General features: G+C 35.5%; 1 protein-coding gene across 4 annotated transcripts in view; it reads right to left on the reverse strand.

Moving 5' to 3' along the window:
* Positions 1–14,481, reverse strand: part of ADAM23 (ADAM metallopeptidase domain 23) — a 173,997-nt gene that overhangs the window by 13,781 nt on the left and 145,735 nt on the right. For 2 of the 4 annotated variants that reach the window (XM_058300285.2, XM_058300284.1), the window contains exons 22-24: positions 11,798–11,917; positions 10,455–10,623; positions 8,547–8,658 (exon numbers count right to left, since the gene is read on the reverse strand). In XM_058300285.2, the coding sequence (XP_058156268.1) occupies positions 8,547–8,658; positions 10,455–10,623; positions 11,798–11,917 (401 nt within the window). Of the gene's footprint in view, positions 1–349; positions 510–6,622; positions 7,933–8,546; positions 8,659–10,454; positions 10,624–11,797; positions 11,918–14,481 lie in introns of those variants that run through there. The other 2 variants (XM_058300286.2, XM_058300287.2) reach the window with 2 other exon arrangements.

Consider the following 14,481-nt stretch of genomic DNA (forward strand, 5'->3'; position numbering starts at 1 on the left):
GGTGCTATAAGCATTAATAATTTGTGGTTGTATATGTGTATCTACTTGACTGGTGAAGATTAAATTCATTGAAAGAATTCTGTAAGAAGCATTTTTGCCAATAAATAGTAAAAGAAAGCTATATTTTGAAAATTACTTTCACAAGTGGAGGAGCAATGGAAACTCTTGGACCACTGACTTAAAGGTGAAGATATTATAAGCAACCCCACTGTCGTTCTATGCCCCACATTGTTCCAGACAGGAGAAGGTTCTGCACGGCACAAGGAAACCACAAGACACAAACACATCCAAATCACACCACAAGTAGCACTGCCACAGGAAACACAGACAATGAGACCAAACACAGAGGGGGAAGGTAAGGGGTCACCTCACACACCATCACCAGACAGAAACACTCTGAAACTTGTAGGATGCTTACTCTATTCCCCACCCTGTGCCTCCAAAAATCACCCCCAGGGCCAGAATGGTGCCTGCCACGGCCCCTATGAGCCTGCTTGTGGCCATGTTCACTGTGTGGAGGGAAAACGGAGACTTTTTTAACGAAGGGAATGACACATCGATTCCACTAACAAACATAATAATCTAGTCAGGACATTGTTTGAAAGACAGCTAACTATTAAAATCTTTGCATTAAGATTAGAAACTAAGATCTAAATAGACACTGAAAATATGAGGACAAATTTGAATTTACTGTCAAACTCCACCAACCCTATTTAAAAACAATCTTTTAGAACTAATTTTAAACACATATGCAATCCAACTTGATTTATAGTTTCTATAAAGTGGAAGGTAAAAGAAAAATGTAATTTAAATGGCATAGTGGCAAAGCTATATTTTAATAATCAAAGTAATAAACCATTAATTAGGATACTTTCTATAAAATTTTTAGGTTGTAAAATATGCATAAGAAGCCAGGTCTTTTTAAAATTAAGAACATGGCGTTCACAGTTTTGTGAAAATCCTTACAAATTTAAAACAGGGACTTTTAAAATTAAATGAATTTTTACCTGGAAAGTTATTAAAAGACATTTTCAAGTAGCTCTGTGATGTCTGGATTTTTCTCAGAGTATTTGGACATTTTGTTATTGCTTACAGTCTCTGATGAACGATGCACTGAGAGAAAGTTAGGATCTCTGCGTCACTAGTAATTTCTTTAGACCACCAAACAGTAGATTACTACTGAGTGAAGACACACATCCCTGCGCAACAACTGCTTCTGTTTATTGTTTTTGTATTTTGGAAAATTGGGCTGATCTGAGTAGGGGTCCCCAAAATTCTCCTTGCCAAGGCAAAATGAAGTTTGGTGTAGAAGCAGGAAGGCAGATTATTTAGGGCTTGAGTGTTTGTGTGTGTGCATGTGTGTATGTGTGTACTTAATCTCACATTTTCAAGTGAATCAAAAATACTGACTTCAAATTACTTCACCAGTGAGAACAGAGATTACCTTCAACATGATCTTACAGGTTGTGTGCCATGAGATACAGTGAAACAAAACAAAGAACCATGACTCCATGTTTTAAGGCTTAATATTGGGCTCTTTGACCTTGATAGCTAAATATCTCCCAGTGGAAGAGAGAAAACGAATCTTTAACCCTGTTGAGCAACTGTACATTTACTTCATTTTATCATAGGGTAAATAATACAAATGATAGATCCTAGTTTTATCACTAAACACATCCTGAGTTCTAAAAAAAATAAAAGGATGGGAAACAACAGAAAACTGAGAAGATCTATTGAACTATTGAAAGCATTGAAGGGAAAGAGAAGAAGATAAACAAATAAGGTAATGCTAATGTTTTCCAAGTATCACAATACATTATAATTGAAAATAACCTAAACTATAGTTCAGACTTTTAAATTGTGGAAGCAAACACTTGGATGGAAAAGTATTACAAATATAAAACCTTTTTCAAACCTTAGAAAATTATTAGTTTCAGAATATTAAATTAATTAGGATACATTATTTTATAACTTTCTCCCCCCTCAAGTTTTAGGCATTGGTTTTCCAGACCAAACACAAGAAAGCCTTATTAACTTCTCCAATTCTTATATAAGCCATATATGCTAAATTATAGGAAAAACCAAAATCTCCCAGTAAAATGCGATTCTAAACGGGTACTTGCAGATTTTAAAAATTTATAATAACTGTTTGAATGAGAAATAAAATAATTTTAAAAGGCCTCTGTATTTGCTATGGATGTAATTTCTCAATGTGGAAAAAAGTGAATAATGCAGTCCATTATATAGGTATTGGAAACACAGCCAGAGGAATAGGACATTTCTAGAGCCACTTCAAATATTTATTCAGCATAAACAGATATAAACTATAATCATCTCCAAACTCTTAACTGATAAGTACTCTTACCACCAATGCAAGAAAAAATAAAGTGGAAAAACAGTGCTTTAAAAAATACCTTCTCCCTTCTAGTTACCCCTCCCTCCAGCCACATTTAGTTCTGTATGTAAAGATTCATTTGATTGTCATTATACTTAATGGAGTTATCTCTTTAGGTAGGAAGTGACTCAAACTGTCTTCAAACTGACATGGATAAAATGAGTGGCTCATGTGTGGGTAGATTTTTACAGGGAACACGTTTGAAAACCAAACTTTCAGCTGCTCCTCACAGCTACCAAGAATTTATTATCACATTAAAAAAAAATTCCTTGGATCTCTGGGGGCCTATGGTCTAGTTCTTTTTTTAAAGATTTATTTCTATTCTTTATCTCTCTCCCCTCCTCTCCCCCCCACCCCGCCCCAGTTGTCTGTTCTCTGGGTCTATTCGCTGTGTGTTCTTCGGTGTCCGCTTCTATTCTTGTCAGTGGCACTGGGAATCTGTGCTCTTGGTTATGTCATCTTGCTGTGTCAGCTCTCCGTGTGTGTAGCCGCCACTCCTGGACAGGCTGAACTTTCTTTCGCGCTGGGCAGCTCTCCTTATGGGGTGCACTCCTTGCGCGTGGGGCTCCCCTACGCGGGGGACACCCCTGTGTGGCACGGCACTCCTTGCGCATATCAGCACTGTGCGTGGGTCAGCTTAACATGGGTCAAGGAGGCCCTGGGTTTGAACTGTGGACCTCCCATGTGGTAGGCAGATGCTCTATCTGTTGAGCCAAGTTCGCTTCCCATGATCTAGTTCTACTTCTATATTAATTTATTAAGTAACTATATTCATTCATCCACTCATCTACCTACCCATCCATCCTTCCATCCATCCATCTACTGAATATCTTTTTTATTCCAGGAAATATTGCTGGGCACATGATTATAAACTATTTTTCTTGTAATCCTAACAAAGCTGGAGATGGAACTGTTAGAGCTTCTAGCTTATAACACATACCTCATATTAGGAACTTCACTTTGTTCCCAACTTCTCTGACACACTTTTCATTGTAACTTGTTCATGGAATCTGTTTACAACTTTGTGATATGTTTTCATTTTTGTTTTCTTGTTTGTTCATGATTATTGTTTTTAGTTTTGATCCCTTCTAATTAGGTTTATATGTGCTGAAAGGTAGAATATTTGATAAGTATGCACTATTAAAGTATAAACTATATAATTTTTCCTTAAGATTTATTTTTTATATATAGAATTCTTCAACAGATAAGTCATGCTTTAGACATTCTGAAGGTGTGTCTCTGAAATTGAGTGGGTTTTTTTTCCTTTTCTTACTTTTAGGAACTTTTTGCAATAGGAAGGTGAATTAATTTGGTGAATTATTCCATTCATGTGATTCCAATGAGCCACAGGGTCCAGAACCCTGCATCCTTCTAGGCAAGAGGTATCAAAGCTATCATAGACCAAAATTCTTTCTGTGGGGATTCATTATTTCGCTAAAAATTAGATTGAAATTAATATCAGACACTTTATACTTTAGAATAGAATATTGGTATAGCAAACAAATATATTACCTAAGTCTGTGCTTCAATTTGTTAGACATACAATCAGATCTCCTTTCTCTTTTCCATGAAATAAAAAATTGAAAACTTATTTTTAGATACATTGGGACAAATATCTAAAAGGATGCAAAATAAAATATTTCAAATAGAATATTTTTCAGTTTATGCTGTTAATGAAAATATGAGATTTTCTGAACTCAAACAAATTGAAGTTATTTTGAAAAGTTTTAAAACTTGGTAAAATCCTAAAAGTAATGAAAAAAAAAATACCTAGGAGACATATCAGCATAATCATACATGAAAATCATAACATCTCATATCTAATCATCCTAACAACAAAATTAAAGCTTGACATACAAAGAATGCCACCAAAAAGATATATGCAAAAGGCAAGTATAAATACCAAAGAATATTCCTAAAGTTACTACTAAATGGACCTTAGAAACAACTGTTTTCACAGTTGTAAATCCTAATAATATAATTCTTCCATTTGCAAGGAATGGAACAGCTAACAATCCGAAAGATTACTTGGTTATCGTTTCACCTTTTCTACTTCTTATTGTGCTTTCACCTTTTCCAGTTACCACTGTGGTATTAGAACTAGCAGAATAACTTAATACTTAGCTTCAAATGAGGCAGTGTAGAAAAACAGAAAAAGCAATGGGCTTATGATCAGGTGATCTGAATTTTATTTTTGGTTCTGCCACAAGCTAGCTATTAACTCTGATAATTCACTTAATCTTTTCATTTGTAATAGGCAGGTCTGGACTGAATTGTTTCTAGGGCCCTTTCAATCTCTGATCTTTTGACTACAGTTATGATGAAAGGGTCTGACAAAGGCTTTTCAGGAAAACAATATCTATGCCTATAAGTATGGTATCACCAAATATATCTGATACGTTACAACTTCTTCTCTTCCTCTTATAATGGTGTTATAAACCATCAAACAAGAAAAGTTCCATTGTATTCCATAAAAAATACCAAGCAAGGATGTCTAAAAGTTGACAAAAATTGAGGATCCTTGACAAGGAACTCCCAACAGCAGGTGGGAATTCTAGATCTTTTAAACATAGGTAAACAATTTTCTACCATTGTAGAACAAACAAAAACAATTTCTTTTAGTGAGTTCAGCAGAAACAAGTTGGAAGAAGAGTTTTATATGTGAAATAAATGATAATGCAGAAAAAAATGAATGAAGGAATATGAAATAGAAAATCTTTTTTAAAATCCTTGCTCATATGGTTTATGCTAGAGAGCCTCTTTTTTGCCTTTAAATAATTTTGGCTTGAGAAGTTGCAGTGCATAATCCAGCTTGCTTTAAACTGTAGGTACACAGCAGATAACTTTAGCAAGTGCAGAGTGACTTCTGTGGCAATACTTTCATGTATCTCTTCTTAATGCCTATTTACATGAAGAAGCTGAATTTTGTACCGTTCCAGGAACTTAAACTTAAAATGAAGAAAATATCCAAAACACATAGGTACATTCCTTACATCCTCAAATCAATTAGAGTTACTGTATTAGCTTTTATTTTTGTCAATTTGATCTTGGTCAACGGGGTACAGCTGGATACAATTTATCTTTTATGCTCATGTTCATGCTTAAAGAAGCTAGATTTTCATTATGTTTCTTGAATTTTTCTCCCTAACAAAGAATGGCATTAATTAAATAAAAATAAGTATTTTAAAAACCCTCATACTACATCTATACAGAAAAACTTTCACTTATGGATCATTGTGGGTGTTGCTTATTATATAGGGCAAGCATTTGGGGGGGTGGCAAATACTGTGCTCAGTAAGGCAACTGTGTTCAGTAAGGCAAGTGCCAATCAAACCAATTCAGTCTTGAGAAAGAATAGACAACATGAAGTGACAGGCAAAAACCCTGGCACCTCACATGGCTGCTGAAACTACAGCCAAGAAGGTACTGATTGTCTCAGGATCTTGAGTTCATGATCTATTACTCTTTGGCAAGGCAATACAATAAATGAATACTGAAAAACTGAAAATCAGCTCTAATACATAGAATTCCACTTCCTTTACAGAGTCCCAAAAGGAAGGGGCATAATATTTATTGAGTGCCTTCTATATAGCAAAGATGTGCTATCTTGCAAATAGTAGACAGTTAATATTTGATAAATGAATAAAAATTAAAGTATATCATGTCTCCCTTAGCATCTTCTTTTAACCACAATATCAAAAATAAAATTTAAAATATACACAATGAAGTATTAAAAATTTGATTTCTACTGATTCCCATTTTACTAGTATATTAAGACTTTTCTATCGAGACTAAAATGATATAAATAGCCATTATAGGTACAGCTATTATTTAGTTGTACTACGATTACTTGTCTTTATCTTACAACAATAATGCATCTTCAATAAGGTTTTTAAATTTTAGATTTTTAAATAATTTTATAAATATAAAATTTTATTAATTTTAGAAATAATGGGTACCTTTGTTTTCATTAAGAATTTTTTTTTAAGTTTACAACAGGAAGGAAATATACCAGCATACTTCCATTGGTTATCACTGAGTTGTGGGATTATCAGTAATTTTTACTTTCTTTTTAATCTTTTCTGTCTTTTCAAAATTTTCTACAGTATAAACATGTATTCTTGAATGATCAAAAAAGTTATTTTTTTTTGAAAAAAAAAAAGCTGGGATAGACTAGTACCATAATAAATGGAGAGAAAAATAAGCAAAACAAAGGACAGCTGTGAATGCCCTCTTCTCCAGAACATAGCTTTTATTTTTGCCTCCAATTAAGTTGCCTAGGGATGGGTAGGTAAAGGAATGGGGAACAGATAGAACCAGACATCAATTAATAATTCCCCACCCCTCCCAAAGAAAATAAGCAAAGTCTAAGCATATCTAGCTCTGCTCATCTGCTCAGGCATCTTTATACCATCATATCTCAAATATCACTGGAGGAAATGGCATCTAGATCTTTGAAAGAGTCAGAGACTTGCTAAGGAAAGAAAATCTGGAAAGAATGTACCTCTGCTTCTCTTGCTACAGCCTAAACCTTCTCTAAATCTAACTTCTGAAGGTGGATCTAAGAATTTTTTGTTCTTGTTTTAAAGTAACAAATGACTAAATAAAAGTGTATTTGGTTCCCTTTTAGAAATAGAAGGAGAACAGAAATAGACTGTGAGGGTGTGTTTCTGATTCTTGACTGCATGGGCATTAAGCAAGTACAAGAAATGTGTTTTAGTACGCCCACTTTACTGAGCAGTTCACATGCACTGAATCAGCCCACAGCTCTTCAAGGACTGAGGACTATAAAGATTCATATGCTTTGGGATCATATTTTCCTGTATGAATTACACTGAAGCTCAGAGAGCTTAATGATCTTTTATCCAAAACTAAGTAGATCAAAGCAACACTATCTCACAATCCAGATGTAGCACCTGCTTCCCATGTACGAAGTCCCAGGTTTGATCCCTGGTACCTCCTAAAAACAATACAAACAAACAGAAAAAACTCTCATTGGGGAGCAGATGTAGCTCAGTGGTTAAGTGCCTGCTTCCCATGTACGAGGTTGTGGGTTCAATCCCTGGGACCTCCTAAAACAAAACAAAACAAAAAACAAAAACCAACACTATCTCTATATGTATTTTCCTACCTATAGGAGAAAAGCATGACAGTTTTTTATAAAATACCATTAGCAGCTCCACACACACATACACAAAAAACTAATATGCACTATCATTAGGGTAGACCATTTTTCCTAACAATTCATTGTCTTGGACACTAACATAGTTTTCTCAGGTATAATGATACAGATGCTATAGTAAATCTACTAAAACTGATGGCTCTTCAGATCTTTAGGACTAATGCCATATGAGGGTATCAGGACAGGCAGACTAATGAGAAAATTATTACCCTATTCACAATGACACAAACTACATGCTAACATGATGTAACTCGGAGCTGGCTGAGGTCAGGCCCTCAGGTGCTGCTGCCAGGCCCGGCTCCCAGTCGCTGGATGACTATGGCATTCGCCTGGCTCTGGGCCTGGGATTTCTCGTCTGCAAAATGAGAGGATGGTTCTGAGTGGCCACTGAGGTTCCTTCCGATTCTAAAACTCTTAACTTCTCTCCTCTTGAGCGGTGATTAAAACAAAAGCCCTGATCTTTTATGTTTTCTTTGACGAATTAAAATTTGCAGAGAATTCCAACTTGTTCCTAGTCAATAGTGTTTAAACGGAGAATGGAAGGCTACAACTTCCCTTCCGAGGGATCTGAATACTGAGGAATTACTGGAGCCTCCTTTCAGCAGAAAGATTTTATCTATTAGAAAATTTGTATAGCTTAGGCATACCATAGAAAAATTAATGGTTATGATCACAGATAAAGAAGGGGTTTTAAGAAGAGAAAGACAATGGGAGGGAAGGATATGGGTATATTTACTTCTTCCTAATCTTAGTTCTAGACTGAGGAAAGAGGCATTTTGAACACATTTCTTTTTTCAACATGACTTACACAATCCTTTACTCTGCAGACACATGAATTATACATTTTAATGAAAAAAAGAGATTCTTACATCTCCTTTCAAATCTATTATATTGGTTACTATATTGGTGCCATAGGAAGCGTGCCAGTGAATTCAGGATGCAATGAATTGAAACCGAAATCACACAAACCCTTGGGGCCTTCATCCTTGGGGGGGTGAAGGTTCCTAACTGGGTCACGGATACTGCAGTCTGTCCCCGCCCAGGTGAAATCACAGATGCAGGTGGCTTCATTACTACACACCTGTGAAGAAGAAGGCATGAAGATAAGGCATGTTCATTTGCTTTGTGTAACAGTGGTAAAAAATGTAAGAGACATACAAGGCAGGGAGAAATCTTTAAAAATCATCTGAAATGCTTTTAAGGTCTCCCACAGTTTTGAGAAGTAGCAAAGGAGGAAAAATACACAGATCAAATAGTCGAATGGTGTTTTTCAGTTAATTGTAGAAAAATAAAGATTGAAAGGAAGAAATTTTAATATTAAGTACAATTTTGACAATGTAGTTTTTTCAGATGTTGTTGACATTAGGAACGCACTTTAAAAACATATACTTAATTCAACAAATCAAGAGTATACTATGTGCCCAGTAGGCACTGCCAGAGATTCAAAGACCAGCAAGTATAAACCAACAATTCATTGCCTTACCTCCCCATGTCCCACACCAAGCTGGTTGCTCTTCCTGCCAATGAGTGCCCCTCCCACCTCCCTGCCTGTGTGGTACCACTCTTCTCTCGAGCAGCCGGCCTGAAAGCCTGAGAGTGATCTTTTGTTCTTTTCAGCTCCTCTGTGGGCCAAGCAGCGTGCTGGAATGGACTTGTAATTTAGATGAAATGTTAAAAAAATCTACAAAACTACAGAGAGTAGTGTTTAAACCTTATCTCTCTGTGAAATACATCCAGAGACTGATGACTAAAGATGATAAAATCAAACTTAAGCTTATTAGTATAAGGAGTTTTTTAATCTGAAATGTACAATATAATGTATAATACAATCAACAAGGCTGAATTTGACTTTTTTTTTTAACAAGATAAAAGTGGGCATTAACAGTAGAGAGGAATTAAGGGCCTTTTAAAATATATATATTAAGTTTTAGTAATGCTTTTAGAGAAATAACTGGAAAGTCTGCCCAGGGATTTTATTTTAACTTAAGTACCTAGCACTACTATGTGCTAAGTCCTTTATGTACAGTGTCTCATTTGATTCCCACACCAGTACCCTGGTGGCTGAGAAGTTAAGTTACTTGCCCAAAGTCACTAGGAAAACAAGCAGCAGAGCCAGGATTCAAACCCAGGATACTATCTAGCTCCCAAATCCATGTTCTCTCAATCACGAAATCACTATACTGCTTGCTCTTTGAGCCTACAATTCAAACAAACCCAAAACTCCAGACAGTAGTCAGGTACAAGCTTCTTAAGCCTTTCTTTCTTTTTCTATTCCATATCACTAGCCATATCTTGCATTGTCTTTACATCCATTCCAGCATTTCCCTTTTATATTATTCCTCTCAGTTTCTTCATGTCTCTTTTTCCCATTTCTGAAGTCTATATAAATTTTGAGATACATGACTTTTGTTAAGCTCAATTTAAGTAATCAAAATCTGATTTTGGATATTATACCTAGGTTTACCATAAGGACAGCTGGCCCAAACAAGTTGCTATGAGAATTAAAGTTACATACAGGTGTGAGCAGGGAGAGGCCTACTGAGAGGGTTTATACGTTTTTTTGACTGGTACAAAGTAGTCGCATGGGGTCTACTGTTTGTTTAGAAACCATATCAATAGTCTTCAAATTCCTTAGATGCTACATTTTGTCTAGAGAAGGCGATGACTATAAATAGTCTGTGAGAAAGGAAACAACAACATTAAACCCTATTAACACTTGCGGGTGTTATTCTTGGCAGAAAAGGCTGCTGGAACTTGTCATGGCCAGTACACATATATTGGCAGCACCCACAAAAGGAGAATGGCTAGACTGGAAATCTAACCATTAAGAACTTTCATAAAATGAAGGTTTGAGCTGGAGCACTGATGCCAACTTACCCCATGGCCTGAACAGACTTTGCCTTTGGAATCAAGTGGGCAGCTGCTCATATTTAGGGCCTGAATCTGTAGGCACTTCCGATCTAGACACATCATAGATGGGCCACACGGAGTTCCATCTTCTACATAGCCTATATCTGTATCATCATCTAGAACCACATGAGCACCACTAAAAGGCAAAAGATATTCACACAAGCATTAGTTTAGAAATATAAGACCAAGATGAATGAGGCTTGCTAGCTATTTAAAATAACCCAAAACTGTTTCTATTGATTTTTACTTCCAATATTTCAAAGTTAGGGACAACTTAAATTTGAATGATAACCAGTGCTATAATAGTCTTGTTACATATTTTACAAATATACTAGTTTAGAATATAATTCAACAAGATTGCTATGTCTAAAGACATGACAAACTTTCACATTCAAAGGAAACTTGTGTGCTTCAAAGTAACTAGTTTTGAAGGATGCAAATTTATTATAGGAAGGAGTTTATTGTCTAAGATGGTGTTAGACTTGCCTTCAGAGACATTTAAAAGACAGAAACACAGCTATCATTTGACCAGGACAGGATTATCCAATTTGGTTACCCAATCAATTTACTAATTGCTCAACTTTACTTTTGGATAATTCCAAGTCTTATATTCACCCACATAAGAAGGTTTGCTACTCAATGGTTGCTACTTAACCAAAAATAATAGGTTGTACATGTGAAGACTTCAGTAGGGGAATCCAAAATTATTTGGGGCAATAACAGTACCAACTGAATGAGAGCACAGCATCTTAGAACCATATGACTACTTTGAAGGAAAGGATACTTACTTGAAATATAATATGACTCTCTGGCTTAAAAAATAAGACTTAAACTTTTTGTGCCTTGTCCTCACAGACAACTGGATATCAAATGTTTGCCTATAACTATGAGTAATATTTTAATAAATATTTTCTATATGTGATTGGGTATTTATTAAGCTATCTTTTAAACCAGACACATGCTACATAAAGTATTGGTCATCAAAAGTAAAACACACATAGACAGAGTATTCAAATAGTGACATATGCCAATGCTCAAAACTTTAATCATGGGTCAAAGCGAATACCATAATTCTACTATTAAGATTATGAAACAAAGAGTGCCTCACTGTTAATACCTAGTATGATCATTGAGCAAATATTTGGTAATTTGAAAATCAATATACAACTTTGTTAAATGACTCTCAACATAAAGATTGAGGATTAAATCTAGGTCAACTTTCCTCTTGTGAAAACTAGAAGAATATCCTGTGATTTTTCTAAATTTATAATAGTCATGATTGTTATGTTTCCTGACATTTAGTATGTTACCTGCAGTCAATCACCCGGCCTTGATGGTAAAAGGAAGTCGGGATAACCTCACCCTGAAGTTGACCAATACGTGGAGCTCGAGTAAGATTGGTACAGAGTAAAAATCCACAGAACACATCACTGAACATGTGAAAAGAAAAAAAAAAGAAAGAAAACAGGAAGATCAAGCTCAAAAATATCAAAACATTTTTCAAAATTTAAATAATCTCTTTCCTTCTGAACAAGAACATTAGTTGCAGCTATTATTGGTTGGCCATGGCCCCTCTTTCTTTGCTAAAATAATCACAGTTTTGTTTGGGGCACCCTAGTGTCCAGTCCTGAGAGATGGATCATGTCTGGTATCTGAGCTATCAGGACACTCCCATTCTCTACACCCACTCCCTAACATCTCTCCCCTACAGCCCCTGGAGCTAAATAAAGGTGGCCTCAGGACCCAGTTCTGGCTGTAGAGATGTAGGTAAAGCCAACTTGGGAGATACAGGGGAGAAGTTTGCTTTCTGGGTGAAGGGCTAGATCCTGACGAGGAGAAGGCCTTTTGCTCCTATCCCCACTTCCTACATTTAAATGTGAAGCTTTTGAATCTATCTTGCAATCATATGCGTTCACAAGCAAACAGACAAAACTCAACACACTAAAGATTACAGTAAAGAACAGTAGAAAGCATCTGGGTCCTTGGTGACAAAATGAACATGAGGACACCTACTTCTAGCCTATTTATTAAGTAAACAGTGAATTCCTAAAAAAAGAAAATGAGCAAAGAATTGAAGTGATACATCACAAAAAAAGTAATGACAAAAAAAGGAAATCCAAACCAAAAAATATGAAAATGTGCTAAAATCCCTTGTAGCAGGGAAATGCAAATTAAAACCAAAATAATATAGCAGTTCACATCCACTAGAATAGGTAAAAGTAAAAAGGCTGACAATACCAAGCATCAGTGAGAATATGGTACAACAAAATTCTCAAACATATATTACTGATAGTAGGGTGCAACCATTTTGAAAATCAGTTTGACATCATCTGGCAACATGGAAAATACACATTCCCTATGACCTAGCAGTTTTTCTTCTAGGTACTGGCCCTAGAAAAACATGTACAAATGTGCACTGGGTTACAGGTATAAGAATGTTCACAGTAGCATGGTTCATAAGAGGAAAAAGCATGGAAACAATCCAAATGTCCATAAGAAAGAAGCTTGGTATATTAAGTGAACTTGAATGAAAACAAAAACAAACAATGAAAATGAACAAACACAGCTACATACACCATCCAGAACTCTTTAAAAATGCTCAAAATACAAAATAATACATGAAGATTCCTTTTATGTAACATTATCAAAACGTTAGACAAAATATATTATTTAGGGATGAAAACTTACACAGTAAAACTCTAAAGAAAAGCAAGAAAGTGATTGCCAATAAAAATCAGAATGATGCTACCTCCAGGGAGATGGGGGTAGATGGGGAGCTTGTGATGGGGAAGGTAGAAGGAAACATTTCTGTGATGCTACAAGGTTCTATTTCTTGACCTGAGTAGGAGATATTTATACATGAGAATTCAGGCCATAACTATTTGATAAACTGTTTATTTGTGTATTATTCACTTTTCTGTTTATATGATATATTTCACAAATTTATAAGTTTCAAAAACACTCAATGATTTTCTTTAACTCTTTAGTGGCTGGGCATTCTGTTACCAGATTTCCAAAGCTATCTTTTACAGCAATCTAATCCAATGTCTCCCAAAATTTAGAAGTCAGAGAGACATGGAGAAAATGATAGGATGTTGGGTTAATGGATGAAGCTAATCAAATCCGGGGTGCCCACTCCCATGGATTCTGAGTGCCCTCAGGCCCCCTTCCTTCTACTCCCAGGCACTTCAAGGACTGAAGGACCAATTATCTCAGAGTATCTGTGACCAACTCACAAGATGGGAAACTCAACTGTTCTCTGCAATGTTGGTTTAATTTGAATGATGTTATGGACAAAGATTTGTTTCCTCCAAGGACTCACCCAACATCAAAGACTACATGGAATTGTAAAATTTCATAAAGTACAAGCTAGAGACCATTAATAAGTAAAATAAAACTTCCCTTAAATTCTTGTGTTGGTTTAAAATTGGGGAAAGATGCCTACTGCTATGGAATGAAAAAGGGGGAGCTCTGGGCCATAATTGCAAATTTAGTGGTCCCAACAGATCTGAGTCATTGAATTAACCTCACTAAACTATTAAATCACAATTATAACTTTTCTTAACTAAAGGGGAAATATCACCAATGGGCTCCGAAAGTATCTCATTTCCTGAGAAGGTAACTCCAAAATGCACTGAGGAGTTGCTTTTTAGAAGAAAAAATTATCTCTCTGACATAACTATTAGATGCCTAATTAAATCATATGGCGTTACAGTCATGAAATGATTAAAAACATAATATTTCACTTTGAATGATCCCAGGAATATTTTCTATAAAGTTTATATATTTTGCATGCAAACTCCATGTATACTAGCATATTCATAGTCCTTATCTTCTAGCAGAAAATTAAAACCTAAATATCAATTTGTAATATACTGGCAAAATATCACTTTAAAACAGTTATCAGGTAAAATGCAGCATGTGAGAAATTTTCAGAATTTTACAGAAATGGTGTGTCTGCACCATAGTGGCCATGTGGACTTTAGATACACAA

This window comes from Dasypus novemcinctus, chromosome 7 (assembly GCF_030445035.2).
Source record: "Dasypus novemcinctus isolate mDasNov1 chromosome 7, mDasNov1.1.hap2, whole genome shotgun sequence".
NCBI classification, from domain to species: Eukaryota; Metazoa; Chordata; class Mammalia; order Cingulata; family Dasypodidae; genus Dasypus; species Dasypus novemcinctus.